General features: G+C 39.8%; 1 protein-coding gene across 1 annotated transcript in view; it reads right to left on the minus strand.

The window, feature by feature from the left end:
- igfn1.1 (immunoglobulin like and fibronectin type III domain containing 1, tandem duplicate 1) overlaps positions 1–20,224 on the minus strand; it is a 90,249-nt gene that overhangs the window by 43,474 nt on the left and 26,551 nt on the right. The window contains exons 2-6 of the mRNA XM_034167521.1: positions 19,591–19,676; positions 18,610–18,645; positions 2,043–2,162; positions 1,771–1,913; positions 1,562–1,661 (exon numbers count right to left, since the gene is read on the minus strand). Of these exons, the coding sequence (XP_034023412.1) occupies positions 1,562–1,661; positions 1,771–1,913; positions 2,043–2,162; positions 18,610–18,645; positions 19,591–19,639 (448 nt within the window). The 5' untranslated portion in view covers positions 19,640–19,676. The remainder of the gene's footprint in view (positions 1–1,561; positions 1,662–1,770; positions 1,914–2,042; positions 2,163–18,609; positions 18,646–19,590; positions 19,677–20,224) is intronic.

Below are 20,224 nucleotides of genomic sequence, written 5' to 3' on the forward strand. Positions count from 1 at the left end.
GGGAGAGAGACAGTGAGAGAGAGAGAGAGAGAGAGAGGGAGAGAGAGAGAGAGAGGGAGAGAGAGAGACAGTAAGTAAGTAAGTAAGGTTTATTTATATAGCACCTTTCAAGATAGAAATTACAAAGTGCTTCACATAAGAACAGAGAAATTAAAAACAGCAGAAACATAAAACCATAAAAACTAGGTAAAAGCCAGCCTATACAAAAGGGTCATTAGCTTCACTTTAAATGTTTCAACAGAGTCCACGGAGCGTAGGTCCAAAGGCAATGCATTCCACATTTTAGGTGCCACCACCTCGAAAGCACAGTCTCCCCTGGTCTTCAGTCTTGTCCTAGGCACAACCAATAGGCCCAGGTCCGAAGACCTCAGAGACCTACTTGTCACATATGGATGTAATAGCTCGGTGATATAAGATGGCATTTGACCATGCAGAGCTCTAAAAGTCAGTACTAGAATTTTAAATTGGAATCTGAAATGGATGGGGAGCCAGTGCAAGGAGGAGAGGATTGGGGTTATATGTGACCTCTTTGATGACCTAGTCAGCAGCCTCGCAACTGCATTCTGAACCGTTTGTAAGCGGCCCAAAGAGGACTTGCTAAGGCTAAAAAATAGAGAGTTACAGTAATCCAAACGTGATGACACAAATGCATGAATGATCATCTCCATCTCCATCTAGAAATTAAAGTGGAAAAATAAGCAGCCCTCGCATCGTTCACCATATTATTAAAAGAGATTAAAAGCTCCTTTAAATGAAAGAGGTGGACCTGGAGCTTTGTAGATTTCCACAACCGCTCCACTTTCCGACATGATCTCTTAACACTACGAATACTGTCATTCATCCAGGGGGAGGAGTTATTCAGAGGGGCGTGTCTGGTTTTAAAAGGAGCCACTCTGTCCAAAATTGAGAGACAATGATGATTAAAAGAATTAACTAAAATATCAACATCATCTGAACTAAACAACTCATCAAGGTTAAAAGCAGCAGAAAATACATCTGCAGTAAAATGATTAAAAATGTGAGAGCAGATCAGAGGAGGAGCAGACGGACAATCCAGATTAAGAGACAAATTAAAAAGAATACAAACAAAGTGAAAGGGAGAGACAGAGAGAGAGGGAGAGAGAGGAAGAGAGAGAGAGAGGAAGAGACAGACAGACTGCTGTCTTTTCTCTTGAAGTCTATAAAAATAAGGCTATAAAGTCTATAAAAAATACAAATCTAGACTTTCTTCTTAGATACACCTTCTGACAAATTGTAGCTGAACATTCAGCTATCCTTTTTAAGAAAATCCTTATATAAAATCAACTGTACTGCCAATAATAATAAAGCAAACAGAGCTCCGGTATCGCATCAGAAAAGCATCATATCAGCAGATATCCAAATTAAGGTATCGGGATCGGATCGGAAGTGAAAAATTGTGGATCAGTGCATCATCCCTAATAATAATATTGTTTGTTTGTTCTTCATCATAATTTAAAAACCATTAAGCAAATTCTCAGGAGGATGTATAATTCTGATTTTATGTCAATCAGAAGAGACAGACACCCAAAGATTCACCTACCTGCAATAACATTGAGTATCACTGGACACACTGCCTGACCATACTCATTTGTTGCAAAGCACTTGTAGGTGTCTGCATCCTGTGGAGATACCTTAGGAAACTATCCAAAAGCAAAAACAGGGTTAATGATTTTATTCTGTTATTGACTGTCATTTCTGTCTGAGTTTCTTTGAGATTATAATCATTTCTATCTCTGCCTGCCACCTTACCTCAAGGGTATGTTCCTGAGATGCCTCATCATATCTCTGCTCGCAGACGGCTGGGTGAAAAAGGATTTCTCCATTTGCTCTGCTCCATGTTATGGTTGGTGTTGGAGTGCCCACTACTCTGGCTTTAAAAACTGCAAATTTACCTGAAGAGTCAAAATTTCCTTATTAATGACAGATTATTTATGATTATATTTTGTAAGATATTTTATAGGTACAGGATGCGCTCTACTGTTTATTGAATTGGCTTAACTCGAAGAAATGTGGTGATTTACCCTCTTGAATAGTCAGAGCGATGGGTTTCCGTGTGAAATCTGGCGTGGACATTCCATCTGGAAGTTCCTCCATAAACTGTGTTATCATGACACCAGGCACTTTTGACTTCCTCCTGATGACTATAGTCAAATAAAACAGTACAAAATTACAAAAGCATATGGAGGGCAATTCAAAATAGAACTGTAATCAACATAATACATATTCTACACATGATAGGGGATCATTTTAAATATTCTCAAACTTATCCTTTAACTTATCATTACAGGCAGTATATACAACCCCTGGCAAAAATTATGGAATCACCGGCCTCAGAGGATGTTCATTCAGTTGTTTAATTTTGTAGAAAAAAAGCAGATCACAGACATGACACAAAACTAAAGTAATTTCAAATGGCAACTTTCTGGCTTTAAGAAACACTATAAGAAATCAAGAAAAAAAGATTGTGACAGTCAGTAACGGTTACTTTTTTAGACCAAGCAGAGGAAAAAAAATATGGTATCACTCAATTCTGAGGAAAAAAATATGGAATCACCCTGTAAATTTTCATCCCCCAACTGCATCAAATCAGATCTGCTCATTGACATTGACCCTGTGCCATGACATTGACCCTATGTGTCTTTTTGCAAGGAATGTTTTTGCAGTTTTTGCTCTATGGCAAGATGCATTATCATCTTGAAAAATGATTTCATCATCCCCAAACATCCTTTCAATTGTCCAAAATATCAACATAAACTTGTGCATTTATTGATGATGTAATGACAGCCATCTCCCCAGTGCCTTTACCTGACATGCAGCCCCATATCATCAATGACTGTGGAAATTTACATGTTCTCTTCAGGCAGTCATCTTTATAAATCTCATTGGAATGGCACCAAACAAAAGTTCCAGCATCATCACCTTGCCCAATGCAGATTCAAGATTCATCACTGAATATGACTTTCATCCAGTCATCCACAGTCCACAATTGCTTTTCCTTAGCCCATTGTAACCTTGTTTTTTTCTGTTTAGGTGTTAATGATGCCTTTCATTTAGCTTTTCTGTATGTAAATCCCATTTCCTTTAGGCGGTTTCTTACAGTTCGGTCACAGACGTTGACTCCAGTTTCCTCCCATTCGTTCCTCATTTGTTTTGTTGTACAGTTTTCGATTTTTGAGACATATTGCTTTAAGTTTTCTGTCTTGACGCTTTGTCTTCCTTGGTCTACCAGTATGTTTGCCTTTAACAACCTTCCCATGTTGTTTGTATTTGGTCCAGAGTTTAGACACAGCTGACTGTGAACAACCAACATCTTTTGCAACATTGCATGATGATTTACTCTCTTTTAAGAGTTTGATAATCCTCTCCTTTGTTTCAATTGACATCTCTCGTGTTGGAGCCATGATTCATGTCAGTCCACTTGGTGCAACAGCTCTCCAAGGTGTGTTCACTCCTTTTTAGATGCAGACTAACGAGCAGATCTGATATGATGCAGGTGTTAGTTTTGGGGATGAAAATTTACAGGGTGATTCCATAATTTTTTCCTCAGAATTGAGTGATTCCGTATTTTTTTCCTCTGCTTGGTCTAAAAAAGTAACCGTTACTGACTGCCACAATCTTTTTTTCTTGATTTCTTATAGTGTTTCTTAAAGCCAGAAAGTTGCCATTTGAAATGACTTTAGTTTTGTGTCATGTCTGTGATCTGCTTTTTTTCTACGAAATTAAACAACTGAATGAACATCCTCCGAGGCCGGTGATTCCATAATTTTTGCCAGGGGTTGTATTTACGTAGCAAAATAAGGCTTGAGTCAGTAAATAATGCTTTGACATCACATCGACAGTATTTCGTAGTCACTTCCTGCAGCATTCACCTAAGGTTGTCCAAAGAGAGACCAGAGAGTGACAGTTTGTTCCTAATGAAGGACACAGTCAGAGACTACAGGTAAATGCTGGTGTGGAGGTTGCATGATGGAGCAGCAGCAGAGGTGAATGCTGAGATGTTGGCACTGAAGCAGCAACTGCCCATAAGCTTGACAGCTTAATTGGGTGTTTCATGATTTATTGAGCTTGATGCATATACAGTTGGGCACATACATAATTGGACAATGATACAGCTTTTGTAATTTTGCCTCTGTGCACCATCACACTGGAAACTTGACTTGAAAAACCTGATGGAAGCGTAGGGTTTCAGCCGTAATTCTAAGGGTTTAATAGAGCTTTTGCATCAGCAATAAAGGAATTACAGCTATTTTTATACAGAGTCAGACAAATAATTGTATTTATTTAGTTTTAATAAACACGTGAATGAAAATCCTTTCAACGCCTGCCTGGAACCTACAGAAATCACCAAACAATGAGTTGACTCCTTTAAAATGCTTTGCTAGTCTGCAGCCTCCTACAGTTGTTGCTTTCTTGTGTGTATTTACGCCTTCAGTTGTGTTTTCAGTAAGTGAAAAGTGCGGTCTGTTGGGTTGAGGTCAGTTGACCAACTTGGCCATTGAAGAATATTCCATTTCTTTGCCTTGATAAGCTCCTGGGCTGCTTTGGTCATAGACCTGTGCTCAAATGTTTACATGCTTTTCAAGGTTCTCAAGACCAGACACCTAAGTGTCTCTACTCTACTCTTTTCTACTCTCCTATCTTTCTCTTCCTTTTTAGATATTTAGATATACCTTTGTATACTGGTATAGTTCCACCTTAGAATTGGAATATAATATATAAGATATACCTTACTGAATTCTCATGCCCTGGCAGAAATTCGGGGGTTCTTGGCCATTTTTCAGAGAATATGAATGATAACACAAAAACTTTTTTTTTACTCCATGGTTCATGGTTGGGTGAAGCCGTGTATTGTCTACAAACTGTGTTTACACTTTTAAAATCATATTGACAACAGAAACTAACCAAATGACCCTTGTTCTTAATACCATGTATTGCCCCCTTTAATGTCACTGACAGCTTGGAGCGTTTTGTGTTAGTTGTAGAAGAGGCTCTCTGATGGTAAAGCTGCCACTGAACATGTCTTGGACTTTATTTACATCAGTTACGAAGACATACAAAGTATGGCACACTGTGGTAAATCTGTGTGGAGTAGACACCTCTCAATAACTGTGTGACTATGCAAGAAGGAGAAGAGTGAGGAAAGCCACCAAGACACCCAGACAACCCAGAAGAAGTTACAGGCTTATGTGGAAATTGTACACAGTGCAAATTTTGCATTTTGCATCACCACTCTTGGCTTCATAGTGGAGTAGAATGGAGAAGATATTCTTTCACCAAAACAGATCAAATCTAGGCTTGCATCTCAGATGTACCTTCTGGCAATTTGTAGCTAAACTTTCAGGTCTTCTTTTTAAGAAAATCCTCCTCTATACCACTTCATCATGAAGCTGTATAACTGGTGATACAAAATACAAAGCACTGTGAGTTGTATGCCAATGCTGGCATGGCTTCTTTGAATGTAAGGCGATATACACATTGAGCTCTGGTTTACAAGGCTCTTTAACAAGGGATGGTTCTGATTTATTTATCCAATTCACTTTGGAGATCTGAAAGCCATTATACATTGCACACAGATGACATGTTGCGCTTTTGTGTACCTTGTGTTCGCACTGAAGTGGGAATGAAAGCTTTTAGTTTTTCTGCTCCCTCTGATTGGAATGCCCTCCAGTCTGAATTGAAACTGCCTGGGTTGAATTCTTTGAATGCCTTCTGCTCTATTTTAATAGCCCATGAACAGAATTCTTTTGCACAGTGCCCATCTTTCTAAATTTTAATTTGTTTTATCTTATATATTGTTACAGTGACCAAGCTGACTGTTTTTATCTGTATATTGCTTGTATTTTATTTGTTTTTTTTTTACCATTCTCTTGATGATGTTAACCTGTCTATTATGATGTGTGCTGCTGCCTTTCTTGGCCAGGTCAGTCTTATAAAAGAGGTGTCGATCTCAATGGGCTTGTTAACTGGTTAAGTAAATGTTATATAGGCGGTGAATGTTGCGGCGTGACTGGTGTTGGCTGCCTGAACTTGCTTGCAGGCTTGCTTCATCAAAGAGCATGTCATTTTCAAAAGTACACATATTTATAATCACACTTACATTTCAAATACTTATGTGAATGAAGACATATGAGGAATTGTGAAACATACACACACACACACACACACAAAACGATAATGGACCAATAAAAGACAAAGATTTTAAATTATTCCTGTATTGCAAATAGTAAGGTAAAACGCCACCTCCCTCCATCTCATTTTAAAATTGCCCATTTCTTTCTGTCTGAAGGGGAAATAGTAATCAAATTATTTGAGTAATTGAATATGAAAGCAAACAAGGGTTGTTTGTGGTCATTTGACTGTACCTAACATTTTGTTGCACATATTTTAGAAATATCCCCTTGCCCTTGGTAAAAGTATAAAATCTGACAAAATGGTGTGCTCAAAGATGTACACACCCTGTCAAAACGTTTGATTTAATGACCATTTTTCAGAGAATATGAATGATAACACAAAAAACGTTTTTTTTTTTACTCATGCTTAGTGGTTGTGTGAAGCCATTTATTGTCAAACAACTGTGTTTACTCTTTGTAAATCATAATGATGACAGGAACTAACCAAATTGCCCTAATCAAAAGTTAGCATACCCTGGTGATTTTGGCCTGATAACATGCACCCAAGTTGACACAAAGGGGTTTAAATCATTATAAAAGGTAACTATCCTCACCTATGATTTGTTTACTTGTAATCAGTGTGTGTTTATAAAAGGTAAGTGAGTTTCTGGGCTCCTGCCAGACCCTTGCATCTTTCATCCAGTGCTGCACTGATATTTCTGGTTTGTGAGTCAAAGGGAAAGCAAAACAATTGGCAAAGAAAAGGTAATTGCACTGTATAAAACAGTAAAGGGATATAATAAGATTTCCAAGGTGACTGGGAATGCAAATCAGCAGTGTTCAAAGTATAATTAATAAGTGGAAAAATGAGGAATTCTGTTGGAACCAAACCATGGTCAGGTAGACCAACAAAAATTTCAACAACTGCCAGGAAAATTGTTTGGGATGCAAAGAAAAACTCAGAAATAACTTCAGGTGAAATACAGGACTCTGTGGAAAAAAAGTGGTGTGGCTGTTTCAAGATGCATAATAAGGAGGCACTTGAAGAAAAATGAGCTGTGTGGTCGAGTCGCCAGAAGAAAGCCATTATTACACAAAAGCCACAATGTATCCCGCTTACAATATGCCAAACAGCACAGAGAACACAGTCATTTGGAGTGATGACACCAAAACTGAACTTTTTGGCCACAACCATAACCATTATATTTGGAGAGGAGTCAACAAGACCTGTGATGTCCCAGCCCAATCTCAATATGTGGACTCACCCTTCCGATGGTCAGGCACGGAGGTGGATCGCTGATGTTTTGGGGATGTGTGAGTTATAAAGGCATAGGAAACTTGGTCAAAATTGATGGCATGATGAATGCAGCATGTTATCAGAAAATACTGGAGGGAAATTTACATTCATCACCCTGGAAGCTACGCATGGGACGTATTTGGACGCTCCAACATGACAACAATCCAAAACACAAGGACAAGTTGACCTGTCACTGGCTACAGCAGCATAAAGTGAAGGTTCTAGAGTGGCCATCTCAGTCTCCTGACCTCAGTATCACTGAGCCACTCTGGTGAGATCTCAAACGTGCAGTTCATGCAAAGTTCAAGCCCAGGAATTTACAGGAATTGGAGACTTTTTGCCAAGACGAATGGGCAGCTTTACCAATAGAGTAAATAAAGTGACCCGTCCACAACTACCACAAAAGACTCCGAGCTGTCATTGATGTTAAAGGGAGCAATACACTGTATTAAGAACAGGGGTTTGTAAACTTGTGATGAGGGTCATTTGGGTAGTTTCTGTTGTCATTGTGATTTAAAAAGCGTAAACACAGTTGTTTGACAATAAATGGCTTCACACAACCACTAACCATGAGTGAAAAAAAGGTTTGTGTTATCATTCATATTCTCTGAAAAATGCCCCCCCCCCCCCCCCAAAAAAAAAATCATAAATTCTGCCAGGATATGTAAACTTTTGAGCACAACTATATCTGACATGGTGTCTGGGATTTGACACCCTAATCTAATGAACTGTCCTAAATAAAGAACTTTTTCACACAGCTGTTTTTATTTTACTTGAATACAAGCAAATTTTGTGTCCATATACTGCAAGAATTTACAGTACTTTATATCTATACTTTATTCCTGCTTTGGTGATCTGTGGTGAACAGTCTAAGGCACATAGCATAGGTGCATTTGGGGTGTGTCCAAATCAGTTTTGCTATTTATATCTCTTGCAAGCTGAGTTGCAAAAGAGTGTGCAAAGAGATACATTTATTATCTTAATTAGCTGTAGGTGTATTTTTGGGTACAACATGAACTAAACCAATCAGGGTGCCATCTGTCATCTCTTTTTGGAACCGGAATGTGCCAGGTCCTTAAATAAGGGTGCATCAGGAACCTTGTAGACTCCTATTTAGCAAACTTAAATGAGAGGTTTTCTGGAAAGTTGATGCATCTGTGCAAATGCATCAGTGTGCACCAGTGGCCAGCAGCCACTAAACATCCCTGAAGTGAAGTAGTAAGATTGTTTTTGTTTCATTAGTATTTATTTTTATTTCATTTTTTAGTTGTTTTCATTTCAGTTTTGTTGGGTATTGTACAACAAGGTGTACATGAGTTGTGAATCTAGTTATGTAAGCCACACCTTAGGGTCCCTTCACACATAGTGCGAAGTTTGGACGAAGTGCACACTTAGTGCGCATGACACAGGAATCGTGTACAAATCCTGTAATGTCGTCCCTGCCTCCAATGCCTCGTACACTTGTTGCTACAACTATTTGCGCACATAAGCACCTGAAAGCCAAAGTGTGCGCTGTGCGAACCCATCACACCTTCTCATGGCAGGTGCCGGCCAAATTCCAGATGACATGCACGAACATTTAACATCGCTCGCATGGCACTTAGAAAATGTGTGGCCAGTCGCACACTTCACATGACAACAGACTGCAGACACTCACTGTCGTACTGCTGTGAAATTTGTCTAAGTTCCCCACGAGTGTGACTTTGCAAACACACACACTGACACATGGGTGTGTGCGCTCCACTCATGGGAGGCATGGCTTCCGACAGAAGCAGCTGTGGTGATCTGTCATTCTGGACATTCCAGCTACATAACACCTACTGTCTTTGGACAGTCATGGACTAACAACTGTCCACTGTGAGGCACATGTGTCTGATTGCTGTATTTACGTGGACATAAATAAAAACATATATTGCCATGGTGGCAACAAGCTGCAGCAAGTGAGCGCATGCATGGAGCAGACACTGACAGCTCCCCAGGTTGAAACAGACCGTCAGATCAGAACATGCAGCGGGTGATCTGACCATTACGTCACCCACGTGAGCGCTGTTCCACTTGACGCGGTGTCTGTGCTGTGGCGTGCCATACACAAGATACGTGTGTCGGGCAGAACATGCATGGCTGACTGGACGCACCTGACCAGTAGATGTGGACATGATCAAAGCACACTGCTTCTCATTCATGTCATTTCATAACTGTATGTCAGTGACTATGGATCATCACCAGAGGAACAGACGGATCATATTTGTTTTGCTCCCTTGATAAATGCGGTGTTTTATATGGTGTGGAATTTTATTTAATTGTTTTTGTAATACTTCCATGTCCTTCCTGATATGAGGCAGCTTTCAAAGAACAGCTCTGTATCTCAGTGGTAAAGTCTCTGACTGGGAATCAGAGGTTTTGAAAGGTGTGAGTTCGCATCCTGGGTGGTGTTTTTTTTTTTTTCTTTTTTCTTTATTCCACATAAGCGGCACAATGTGGTTCCACACGTACCAGCTGGGTTTTATTTCTTCCACATAAGCGGCGCCATGTAGCGCACCTGGCACTGTTCCTGCTCGAACTCTCGCACCGGGTTTGTGCACGCCTGCCCGTCGGCGCAATGTTTCGTGCACTAATTTTGAAATGTTTCACTCTGTTTCTCTATTTTCATCCAAACTTTGCACTATGTGTGAAGGGGCCCTTAATGTTGCATCCTATAAATGCCAGAAGAACACTGTGGTGGACTTTACACCAGGTTTTGAATGGTTTCTGACATAGTCACAGTCTCGGTCATGTTAACACCAAAACACCCATAGGTGCACATATGAGTGCCGTTTCACTCACTTTGTACACAGTGTAGGTGTAAAAATGACAATTGTGTTGGTTGTAAACAAGGAATGACACTCACAGTGCACTTTGTGTTGCTTTAGGCCACGTTTACTGTCATCCACATATGTGTGATTTAAGAGAAAGCAATTAGATTATGATAAATGATATTGGAAAAAATTGAAAAACCTTGCATGGGCATGAAGAGCAACATCCAGTATCAATACAGTGTTGAGGGATTGTTTCAAACTACATGAAGGCATCTAAGAATTTTCTTTTTCTTTTTCCCATTTTGTCTTTTTCCCTCATGTGAGTGATTGATGTGTTTTATTGTTTTTAGAGCTAAACTTGCTCTATAATAGTAGACTTGGGAGGGTGTCATTTGGGGTTTGGTGTCTTGCGAAAGGACATTTTCTCACACAGGAATAGTTAGAGATTGATCCACTGACCTTTAGACAAGGATCTCTTCTACCTGAGGCGGTTGCTCCTTTAAAATGAAGTTTCACAACACTGAATAATTACAATTTGTCCCAGCCCAGTCTCAATGGACCTCATGTATCAATGTTGCGTACGGCGATATTTGAGCGCATTATGGGGTGTATGCCAAAACGGCTGCGCTACTTGGCATTTATCAACGTGGTCGTTGGCGTACGCTGCACTGAAAATATACACCAGGTCGAGAGGTGGCGTAAATTATACACCAAAATGAACCAGTGCTGGAATCCACATAAAAATGAATATGATCAACATGATAAACAGTGCCATTATACAAATCAATGCATATGTTACATAAATAACACTTTCCTGATTATACTACATAATAATCAATACAAATCCCGCCTTTGCGGGATTGTTGGTCTCGAGCACGATCCGTGGCTACAGCGCTGACCGCAAAGATGATACGCAGATGATACCCAGCTTTATCTATCCATGAAGCCAGAGGATACGCACCAATTAGCTAAACTGCAGGATTGTCTTACAGACATAAAGACATGGATGACCTCTAATTTCCTGCTTTTAAACTCAGATAAAACTGAAGTTATTGTACTTGGCCCCACAAATCTTAGAAACATGGTGTCTAACCAGATCGTTACTCTGGATGGCATTTCCCTGATCTCTAGTAATACTGTGAGAAATCTTGGAGTTATTTTTGATCAGGATATGTCATTCAAAGCGCATATTAAACAAATATGTAGGACTGCCTTTTTGCATTTACGCAATATCTCTAAAATCAGAAAGGTCTTGTCTCAGAGTGATGCTGAAAAACTAATTCATGCATTTGTTTCCTCTAGGCTGGACTATTGTAATTCATTATTATCAGGTTCTCCTAAAAGTTCCCTAAAAAGCCTTCAGTTGGTTCAGAATGCTGCAGCTAGAGTACTGACGGGGACTAGCAGGAGAGAGCATATCTCACCCGTGTTGGCCTCCCTTCATTGGCTTCCTGTTAATGCTAGAATAGAATTTAAAATTCTTCTTCTTACTTATAAGGTTTTGAATAATCAGGTCCCATCTTATCTTAGGGACCTCATAGTACCATATTACCCCATTAGAGCGCTTCGCTCTCAGACTGCGGGCTTACTTGTAGTTCCTAGGGTTTGTAAGAGTAGAATGGGAGGCAGAGCCTTCAGCTTTCAGGCTCCTCTCCTGTGGAACCAGCTCCCAATTCAGATCAGGGAGACAGATACCCTCTCTACTTTTAAGATTAGGCTTAAAACTTTCCTTTTCGCTAAGGCTTATAGTTAGGGCTGGATCGGGTGACCCTGGACCATCCCTTGGTTATGTTGCTTTAGACGTAGACTGTGTTTCATAATTATTGTATGGCCTTGCCTTGCAATGTGGAGCGCCTTGGGGCAACTGTTTGTTGTGATTTGGCGCTATACAAGAAAAAAGTTGATTGATTGATTGAAAGAAAGCACTGCTCGCCTTTTTCTCCAGACTTCGAGCCTGGAGCCAGAGCAGCACTGAGCTTAACTTTATGTGGTGTGATCATTTTAGACTATGAAATTGATAATAACAACTGTAGTTTCGTCATTCCCTTAATTCGCCCGTGCTGCAACCAGGTTTTGTCGTCTCCATTCGGTTGTCACAATAAAATAAATACAGAAATACATTGAAAAAATAAAGATTAGGTGTGTCTTATTAATTGAGCGAGCAAATATCCACATGTCAAGAATTATTGATGTGAAAAGAGAATATAGTGGTCCCTCGCTATAACGCGGTTCACCTGTCGTGGCCTCGGAGTCTCGCAGAGTATTTAGTCCAATTTTGCATGCCTTTTTTTTTTTACAGTGTTCTGTGTTCTGCGTATCTGTTTATAAGAATCTTGTTGCCCAGAAGAGAAAAGAGCGCCAACAACTACTCATAACTGTGTTTGTCACATGGAAACAAACACCTGCTGCAGCGAGATGTGAGTGGGAAAAGGCGCGGCGTCAGGACGCAGAGGAGCGATCTGTGACATACTGGTCAGACACTATTAATAATTTCTTGTGTCCGACCTCGTTCGTTGATCGTTAAAATTAATTCGTTAGTTCTAAATGCCATCATAATTATTTATAGGAAAATGTTCTATTTTTATTTCTCAAACAAACTGAAAACAGTTTGGTATTATTTTCCTACTAAGGTTTGAACTTTGAGAGTGTTTACACACGAGAGAAAAGTGAGAAAATGTTCATGTCTGATTGGGAAAAGTGTATAAACTGTGTAGTGAGGGGTTTTACAGCTTTGAAACGTCTATAATAATTGTAAAAAATAAGGCTAACTATGTTGCGGTTTCACGTATTACGGGCTATTTTTTAGAACGTAACTCCAGCGATAAACGAGGGACCACTGTAACACTTTATTGATTATATACTACAAAACAATTGATACGACGGCCGCTTTTGACGCTCTATTGGCACGCGTCGTGATTGGTGGAGTTCTTTTTCATTGCCGTCTTTCCGGCTTCCATGTCGTAAAATGAGGGTGTGTCTGAAGCGGAGTCTGAATATTTATGGCCGTGTTTATTATAATTACGATCGTTTCCACCCGCCGCATTTATCAAGGTCACGTCAGGCGTACTCCAGAAATGGGCAGGACCTCCTGCTTCCTACAGTTGGCAGTTGATTTTCCTTTGATATGATGATCCATGTTTCAAAACTAACACAAGTGTGTGTAATCATGGAAATATTTGGTAAATTTCCAGAAAGGGTGAGCCATTACTTCTGGATACAGGGTGTCTGGGTTGGGGTCATTACAACTCCATCGTGGTCAGTGGAGTATGTGCAGAGAAGTGCGTGGTTCCCTTGTTCATTCTGCTTTCTTTTCCTGAAACACTCCACTGTTTGTGTGGTAAATGGACATGTTTCTCTCAAACCTGATGGGACTTGCTGACACACGTAAAATATTTCAAGCTTGCAGATTGACTTGGTGTTGGCAGTAATGCTAGCAGGGCTGTGAAAACTCCACGGGATTCCGCGGATTTCATCATGGAGAGGGGGTGGGGGGGGTGTTAGTGTTGTACTCTAATCGTGATCGTTACTGAGTTTTTAAAATGCTTATTGCAAAGCGTTCTTTTTTACAACATCATGCAAGTTTTATAAGTCCGCGGACACTGATCTGTGTGTTACAGATACATATCAGTTTCCTCGGATCCGCGGAGTTTCGAGGAGAATAAATGCCACTCAAAGCCTGGCTGTTACGACAGCTGTCGTAAAGCGGGACTGGTTGGTTGCTGCGGTGACACTGTGTGGCTCCTGTGCAAAGCTTAAGCTAAACGTAGCATGTGGACATCGCAGACTTTTAGAACTTTCAAGTTTTTAAAAGAAGAATTTTGCTGCATGTCTGTGTCACGGAGCGACATCAGACAGCGAAGATGGTGAGAAAGACGGTTTGAAAAAGTCTGATAAGATCAAGAATCCGTGGAATTGTTGCTGGCTTCATCAACACACCTGAAAGATAAACGGGAAAAGCGAACTGGTAAGAATTTTTTTCTCTCTCTGGAAAATAAACATTGTGCTGTTCAAACAGGATTTCAGAAAAGGTTATGTGCCTTTTTTTCTTTCATTAATATAGACTTTCTTTCATTGAAAAAAAAAAGACATTGTGGCTTTGAATGAATTTAGGCTACATGAATTTACACAACAATGTAAATTAATTTTTATTAATGTAGACTTTTTTTCATGGGAAAAAAGACTGTGGCTTTGAGTGGATTTACAGGAATTTACACAAGAATGTGTGGCTTTTTACTATAAGGTATGTTATTGATATTTTACCCTGATTTTTTTAAAATATTCTACAATCTTTAGCTGTGGTTTTAGACATGGTTTAACTGTCTTTTCAGTCATCATGAGTTTCATGTAATTTAATTGTTCTGAGTTAATGCATAATTTGGTTTACAATTAAAAGGAAAATCATTCCAGGTCCTACTTCCACGTCATATTCTGTTATTTCAACATGATCATTGACAGTTCAAATGAAAGGTTGAATCTAGGATCATTTAAATATGCACTAATTTTGAGATTTGTTCTTCCAGGAGATGGTGAAAATGTATCAGTAGATGAAAATTTAATTTGGTTTCTGGGGCCCCACAATGCCCTAGACCCCAGCTCCTTGGGCCTGCGCCCCCCCCCCAGACCCCCTGCGAATTTTCCTCTGATTTCACAATTTTCATTTCACAGCCCTGGCTAGGGATGCTTCCCACTGTCATATTAGAAAAGCAAGCAGAAGGTAAAGTTTACACTGTATCTCTTAATTTACGTTCCAATGCTCAACTATAATTACGAGCAGGTAACTAAGTAGATAAGGAGATGGGCTATCAATATGTAGATGAGAAGTAAATTCTTAATCTGCATTATCTCCGTCCAAACAGCTATACGTGGTGCTGTGTTTGTCTGGAGAACTAACCTGGGTCAGAATAACGTCCCATCCAGGGGGAGCCAGAGACTATCATCCTCCTCCCACTATGGAACAAGATGAGGATTGGCACCAACAGGCCTTAACACTTCTTCTGTCTAGTTATTGAAATAATGTTCTTATGGATATAAGTAGCAAGAGTGAGTTTCCTTTGTTGGATGGCTTATTAGCTACTCTTGTGCTTCGGGCATGTGAATATGATAATCCCTGGATGCTTCCCTTTAGAGGGTTTCCACTTGTGTCACACTGAGAAAAGACCCCAGGGTAGACCCACAACACATGGAAGGAATTTCATATTCCGTCTGCCTTAGGAACAGCTCAAAATATCCTACAACAAGCTGGAGGACATTGTTGAGAGACTGATGTCTGCAATGTTTTACTTAACTTTGCTGCACCACCTCCCAGCCCATGTAAGTGAAAATAGATGGAAGAAGTCTTTTGAAATTTGTAGGAAATAACAGCAGCCAGGGACATTTTTCTTGAACTTTATAGCTTAGAAATCTCAGGGCATTTTATGTGTTGGATCACATAATGTAAAAGTTTCAGTGCAATTAAAACTGCATGGCAAGTTGTGTTGTGCGCAGAACATTCACATGTTGTAAACACCTAGAAACAATTTTGGAAACTGAACACAAAAGGGCTTTTTTTTTTTACTGCTGGAGGTAAGTCATTGCTTTTAGGGCCCTGTCCCACTGGCATTTGGGAGGATTTGCATATGGATTGCGCACAAAATTGGCCCATATTCGCCAAACATCCGTAATATCTGTGTAACATGCCTGTATGGGTCGGCCGTCATCCGAACACATCCGTGATCATCCACAGAGGCACGCATGTCCACAGCCAGGATTTTTGAGTAGCTCAAAAATCTGAATGCGGATGACATCCGCCTTACATACTCCATACATATTCAATTCATACACAATACATACCCTATGCGCTGTATATCTGCCGTTAACCGCTGATATCCGCAACTGATGGGGATTTGCAGCTTGGCAGCGGACCGGGACAATGTATAAAACAGATATATATCGTGCCCATCATGTCCACATCACAAACTAAAATATGTTGTAGCGAATGCATAAAAATTGGCCATGAATAAAGCATTTTTATTACATCTGCTTTGCAGCTGATTTGCGGACAATCTGTGAATGCATAACAAAGACGTCACGTAAACCCAAAGTACTATATGTGTCAGAAAGCGACATACCTGCCAGTCAGTGCCGGTCCGGCTGTGTAGATCCACAAAGAAGTAATAGCTGCTGCAATCCAGGACTTTTATTTAACACCAACAAAAGGAAGAGTTGCTGTTTAGCCACAACTCACTCTGGTCTGTTTTCTGTGACACTCTAAAAAAAAATAAAAAAAACACCGTCTCACCCCCCGAACGGCTTCCCCCCTCCCAAACTCATGAACAGTTCACCCCCACATGACAAAATGAACATTAACTTGGTGTTCAACTTGTCCAAATCCAGCACTTGCTCCAGAGGCTGTATTGTTGGTGTGAATAGTGATGCCGAAAGGAGCGAGTGCGCTTCTTTTATGACTGCAATGCAGATGCCGTGCACGCGCAACACGTGCGCGATGCATTCATAATACACCCGTAATACTGCCATGATAATCTCAATGTGTTGATCAGTTTCCTCACTACATGCGTTATATAACCGTGATTGTTCATCATATATTCGCTATATATTATTAATATATCTGTAATTCATACTGGGGCATTTGTCATTTTTGGCCACTTTTGTTGCGGACGACAATGAACGCCCGCAATTTGTGTACTCAATTCATGCACAATTAATCCTCCCGAGTGGGACAGGGCCCTTAGATTTTGACAGTTTAACTGAAAGAGCCAGACTGTTACAGTATACAAGCTATTTTTGTCACAACTAAAATACAGTGCTACTAATCTCCATCTAAAACCAGATTTAATGCAGTCTGCAAACATTTGTTCAGTTATGGAAGTGAAGAGTACCACTCTTTTTTTTAAAGGGCGCCTTTTTAATCATCACAAATTAAGAGTGGCTCATTACCTTGCAATGAACTGCTTTATGTAATTCACTGATGCCTGCACGCAGGTGACAAATAGGAATTTAATTTCACCAAAGTTCATCAAGGCAGCTCCACCAGGCTAAAAAACACTGATAATAATAAATTAAATAAATTAAAAACAAACAAGCACTTTTTTTGGATTCGATAATTATCTGGTTTATTAATGGACCAGAAATAATGACATCTGATTAGATACTCCCAACTTTTTTAATATTAGTGTAACTCCATTACATGACAATGAAGGGCAGATCTTTGTTGAAAAGGAACACCCATGAACACCTGTCATAATGTTAAAGAAATTATAGAAATGTAAACAGCAAAAACTTGGAGGCAGATTCAGATCACCAATTCAATTTGATCAATTTGTACTTGATATGCAAATCATTCTTTAACAAAATTGCACGAAGTTTGTCCACCACTTTGATATTTGTGGTGTTCACACATAGATAGATGACTGATCACATAATCTCGCCCTCCTCTGTTGATTAGCAGAGGTGATTAAACCCAAACAGAGGTACAGCTCTTGATATTTGAGTCCACATATTGATAGTCCAGCATCTCTGGAATAGAAGACATACAAAAAGGCAAATATACTAAGGGTAGGTTGAAGTTTTATGACTTTCATATGTCTTGCTTGTCAGCACCCTGACATCAGTGTGTTTGTGTGAATGGGTGCATGTGAGGCAAAATTGTAAAGCGCATTGAGAGTCTGATGCAGATGGAAAATTGCTATATAAATGCAGTCCGTTTACCATTTGCTGTCATTTTGGGGGATCAATTCAAGACCTTTAGAAGGTAATCTCTAGTGATAACCTAACATCACATGTTTTCTTAGTCCTGAATCAACCAAAATTGTAATTTTATATTTTATCCATTAACTGGTTATCACAGTGGTCTCAAGGAAAAGATGTGGCCAAAACATGCATGATAAAGGGTAGACTAGATTGTAAGAAATCACTCTATTTGTATTAAAAGACATAACAGGATTGATAATAGTGGATTTATTGTGTTTATTGTATGATTAATATTATTATGTGTAATTTATAACTTCGATTTAGCCTGAAGATGTTTGGGATTATAATAGGGCAATGAGCATTTGGTCAGTGCTTTCAAATACTAAATGAAACAATATTCCCTCTTGCTCTATCAACAGATATATTGACTCATTAAGACTGAACTGTGGTGACAAACAGGAGGACTAACAAACTTATAAATTCTTTTGACATTTTCCTTTGATTTTCAGGATACCATAGCACAAGGCAATAGCCAGTGACTGTATCTGCTGTGACAGCAAAAGCTGAGTTATACACTTTGGATGACACCATTCAAGGAGTGATGGAACACCACAGCATACATGCAATTCATCCAGCATGGAGTCATGCACTTGAATGGAATGAAGCATTTGTGGAAATGGGTTTTCCTTTGATTGCATACCTTTATCTTCCTGGTGAACTCCCTCAGAACTGTTGACTTAACACGCAACGTGACAGCAGGAGAAGGAACAGGACAGGTAAATATTAATCCGGACAAAAGCACCATCGTAGCTTTGGAACCTCGACAGGATTATGGACACGTAATGCACATAAACATCACAATATACCAAAGAATAAAAAGCTCAAACAAGACAAACCGCTCATCAAACAAACTTATTCAGAAGCCTCAAACACATCACACAGCACCAACACAACAACAAAAAAAATGTTAGTCACGGACAAAATAGAGCAGATAATGTTACAAATATGCTGTTAAGGCCACACAGAATTATTCTTATGGTGCAACTGCTGAAGACTTATCTTCAAGAGCCATCAGGTGTTTCTCCAGTGGTGGTATTTCATTGAGATGCATAATGTGTTTTGTCATCCTCAGCTGCATGCCAGTCGTGTTCTTCAGCTGTTCTTAAAAAAATACCTGTAACTGAAGATCTTCCGCTTAAATCTCAAGGTAAAATTCTCTTTTCCTGGTCATGTGATGCTGGTCAGACCATAACAACAGCATCCTTCTGAGGGAGGTGTTAAGTTGAAGGTAACAATATCCTCAAAAAAGAACTTTGTTGTGTTGTTTTCGTTCCATCATAGAAGTGTCTCAACAAGCTGTGAATGCTGTTTTTACTCCTTTGGTTTGCCAAAAAAGAATAGTGCTTATGCCTCAACATCTCAGAAGGAAAAATGTTCAGCATGATACAGCAGATGACTTGTGTATTTTGTTTATGCAAAAAAAAGATGAGTTTTTAAAAAGACAAGCCTTTGGTAAACTGTACGTACCGATCTTGCCCAGGGTTTTCTTGCCTTGCAGGTGGCCGTCAAGCTTTCTCGTTAAGTAAGATCAATTATTTGTCAATCAAGAGGATATACAGGAGGAGACATTTTTAATTCTGCTGGAACAAACCAGTTGTGGTGTCAATCATGTTGCACTTACCCGCCTGCCCTTCAACAGCTTGCGCTTTTTCCTTTGGCTTTTTTGTCATTTTGGAATCTTCTGGAACCTTGATGTTTTAGAAGGCTCTGCAATAAAATGAAAGGAAAACAGAAACAAATGACATCATATGGTGCCCTCCAAAGATATATTTCACACTATTTAATTTGTTTATGTCATTTCAAATACAAAAAGTAAATCAGGCTTCTCTTTCTTCTTCTTTGTCTTTCGGCTGTTCCCGTTAGGGGGCGCCACAGCAGATCAGTCGTTTCCATCTCACCCTGTCCTCTGTATCTTCCTCTGTCACACCAACCACCTGCATGTCCTCTCTCAGCACATCCATAAACCTCTTCTTTGTCCCCTCTTCTCCTCCTGCCTGGTGGCTCCATCCTCAGCATCCTTCTCCCTATAAACCCTGGGTCCCTCCTCTGCACATGTCCAAACCATCTCAATCTCACCTCTCTGACTTTGTCTCCAAACCGTCCCACCTGAGCTGTCCCTCTGATATGTTCATTCCTAATCTTGTCCATTCTCGTCACTCCCACTGAGAATCTCAACATCTTCAGCTCTGCCACCTCCAGCTCTGCCTCCTGTCTTTTTGTTAGTGCCACTGTCTCTAAACCATACAACATAGCTG

This window comes from Thalassophryne amazonica, chromosome 3 (genome assembly GCF_902500255.1).
Source record: "Thalassophryne amazonica chromosome 3, fThaAma1.1, whole genome shotgun sequence".
Classification (NCBI taxonomy): domain Eukaryota; kingdom Metazoa; phylum Chordata; class Actinopteri; order Batrachoidiformes; family Batrachoididae; genus Thalassophryne; species Thalassophryne amazonica.